General features: G+C 72.7%; 2 protein-coding genes across 2 annotated transcripts in view; one reads left to right on the plus strand and one right to left on the minus strand.

Moving 5' to 3' along the window:
* MNEG_1604 (hypothetical protein) overlaps positions 1-2,006 on the plus strand; it is a gene marked incomplete at both ends in the record, with an annotated part of 4,589 nt that extends 2,583 nt beyond the window's left edge. The window contains 2 exons of the mRNA XM_014049924.1: positions 119-1,371; positions 1,620-2,006. Coding sequence (XP_013905378.1) covers positions 119-1,371; positions 1,620-2,006 — 1,640 coding nt within the window. The remainder of the gene's footprint in view (positions 1-118; positions 1,372-1,619) is intronic.
* A 432-nt stretch (positions 2,007-2,438) lies between these two features.
* Positions 2,439-2,753, minus strand: MNEG_1605 (hypothetical protein; the record flags this gene model as incomplete). Its single annotated transcript, XM_014049925.1, has 1 exon — positions 2,439-2,753. A coding segment is annotated over one exon (315 nt), but the record flags the coding sequence as incomplete, so codon positions are not given.
* Positions 2,754-2,781: the final 28 nt, after the last annotated feature.

Below are 2,781 nucleotides of genomic sequence, written 5' to 3' on the forward strand. Positions count from 1 at the left end.
CCCGCCTGCGGCGGCGGCGGCGGCGGCGGCGGCGGCGGCGGCGGCGGCAGCGGCGTCGCGGCCGCGGTGCAGACTGAAGATGCGGCGACATGTGCGCCGGGCGGTCCGCGAGCCCCAGCCTGCGACGCGGCAACCTCGTGCGCTCCCGAGGTTAGGGATGCCTCGGCGATGACGGAGGCTCCGCTGCCGGCCGCGGAGGCGGGGGCGGGGGACGCGGCAGAGGCGCTGCGCCGTGAGCGCGACCGGCTCAGGGCCGCGCTGCTGGCCGCGGCGTCGGACAGGGACGGCGTCTGCGGCTTGCTGCAGCAGCAGCTCGCGGCCGCGGAGGCCGCGCGGCGGCAGGGGCGCGAGGGCGCGAGGGATTTGCAGGCGCAGCTGGCCGAGGCACGGGCGGCGGCCGCGGCTGCGGCGGCGGAGTGCGACGTGCTGCGGCGGCACGCGGCGGCGGCTGCGGCGGCGGCGAGGGACAGGGGATGGAGTTGGGCCGTGGAGCGGGGGACGCAGGCGGGGGGTCGGGAGGTGGCGGCGAGGCGGCACGCGGGAACAGACGCGTGCGATTTGGCAGGAGGCAACAACGAGTGCGGCGGGGGGGCCGGCGGCTGCGACGTGGGCGGCGGCGGCGGCGGCAGCGCAGGGGCGAAGCGCCCGCGGCGGCGGTGGGCGGACGCGGACAGCGAGCGGTTCCAACAGCCCGACTGGGGCGCCGCGGCGGGCGGCGACTCGCCTGTGGCAGCTCAGGCGCCGGCGGAGCGTCGGGTGCGTGCGACCCTGGGACTGGCGGCCAGAGAGGCGGAGGTGGAGCTGGGCAGGGCGCGAGAGGAGCTGTCCCAGCTGAGGGCCGCGAACGGCGAGCTCTCGGCCCGTCAGGCGGCGACGGCGGCGCAGCTCGAGGCGCGCGGCTTCGAGCTCGCGCACGCGCGTGCGGCCGCCGCGCTGCTGCGGGACCAGCTGGCCGCGGCCGCGGCGGCGCGAGCATCTGCTAACGGCAGCACCGCGGCCGTGCAGCAGCAGCAGCAGCAGCAGCAGCAGCAGCAGCAGCATGCTGCGGAGACTTTGCAGCTGCGGGCGCAGCTGGCAGAGGCGAAGGCGAGGGAGGGGGACGCGCAGGTGCAGAGGCGCGTAGAAGCGCACGCGCTCGCTGCGCGCGCCACCGAAGCCCGGCTCGCGCAGGAGCGCGCGGCGGCGCTGCAAGCCATGCTGTCGCAGGCGCGCGAGCAGCAGCAGCAGCAGCAGCAGCAGCAGCAGCAACAGGCGGGCGTGGTGCAGGCGATCAGTACCGCTTTGGCTGATGAGCTGGCGCAGTGCCGCCAGAGGGTCGAGGCGGGGGAGCGGGAGCGGTCGGCGCTGGCGGCGCAGCTGCAGCAGGCCAAGGTGAGTGGTGGGTGGTGGTGCTGGTAGTGGGCCGGCCGCGGGGTAGTGACGCGGCCCGTCAGCTACCTGTGCGACCGACTTCATACTCCGTCCCCCTTCCAGGGCTTGGCCTGCTTTGGGCCATCTCTTCTGTGGCTTCCCCTTTGAGGTGCTTTGGCATGCATGGGTCCAAGTAGGGCGCAGCAACCCGGCCCACGCACCGTGAGTAATGAGATCTGGCTGTCATTTCAAACGCGCCCGCTCCGCAGATCGCGGTGGACTGCCTGGAGGGCGCGGTGCGGCGCCTCGGGCGCCACAACGAGCGGCTGGCGGGGCAGCTGCAGGACGCACTGGCCACCGCACCAGTACCCGCGCTGCCGCCGCCGCCGGCGGCATCAACAGTGGCTGACTGCGCCGCCGCCGACGCCGCGTCGAGCAGGGACGACCAGGGGGGCCCGGAGGCGGCGGCGGCGGCGGATGCTGCGCTGCCGGTGTCGCCTCGCAGCCTGCAGCGGCTGCTGCGGGCGGCTTCCAGGGTGCATGAGAAGAACAAGCAGCTCAAGGATGCGCTGGCGGCAATGGGGCAGCAGCAGCAGCACCACCACCAGCAGCAGCAGCAGCAGCAGCAGCAGCAGCAGAGGGTTGAGAATTGCTGACCCGTTTGTTTTCGAGCAGCGGCCAGCGTGAGGCGGCAGCAGACGCAGCGGCGGCGACCGCCTCAGGGGTGGGTGCGCGCGGCGGCCGCTGCGTCTGACCTGTCATGCTGCTGCTGTTGGCAGATTGGGTTGCGATTGGAGGAGGTCAATTGCTGTTGAAGCAGTTTGATTGCTTTTGGAGCAGTTTGATTGCTGTTGGAGCAGTTTGGTTGCTTGTCAACGCATGAATTTGATGGTGATTGATGGCAACCAATGTCAGAGACTCAATAGTAATTACACAAGGATTTTGAGATGAGGTTCAGAATGCGCCCGCTCAGTGCTGTCGTATCCGTCTTGCATGTGTACAGAAGCTCAGCCACGACACCTGCACCAGGCCTACTCATGCCGCCCCGCGCCGCGCCCTGCTGCCGGCGGGCCACCTCATGACATGACCCGCTTCGTCACGTGCGCGCGCTCAGCACGCCGTCGGCCCGCAGGCTGCTGCCCAAGTTTGACAGCCCGGGGCCCCGCTGCAGCACCTGGCTCGCCCTCTGCGCCACGCCGCCACCAAGCCCGCCGATCAGGCTTCCGCCCGCCAGCAGCGACCCGACGCCGCCGCCGGCCCCGCCCAGGCCGCCCGTTCCGAACGTGCTCGCCCGGGGACCGCCGAAGCTGCCGCTCCGCTGCAGCAGCGACGACGACGCGAGCGGGGGCGGCGGCGCCGCTGCGGCGAAGCTGACGCTGGCGCCCCCGCTGTTTGCAAACGGGCTCACTGCCCACGGCGCCGCGCCCCGCG

The sequence above is a fragment of the Monoraphidium neglectum genome (assembly GCF_000611645.1).
Source record: "Monoraphidium neglectum strain SAG 48.87 unplaced genomic scaffold scaffold00164, whole genome shotgun sequence".
Classification (NCBI taxonomy): Eukaryota; Viridiplantae; Chlorophyta; class Chlorophyceae; order Sphaeropleales; family Selenastraceae; genus Monoraphidium; species Monoraphidium neglectum.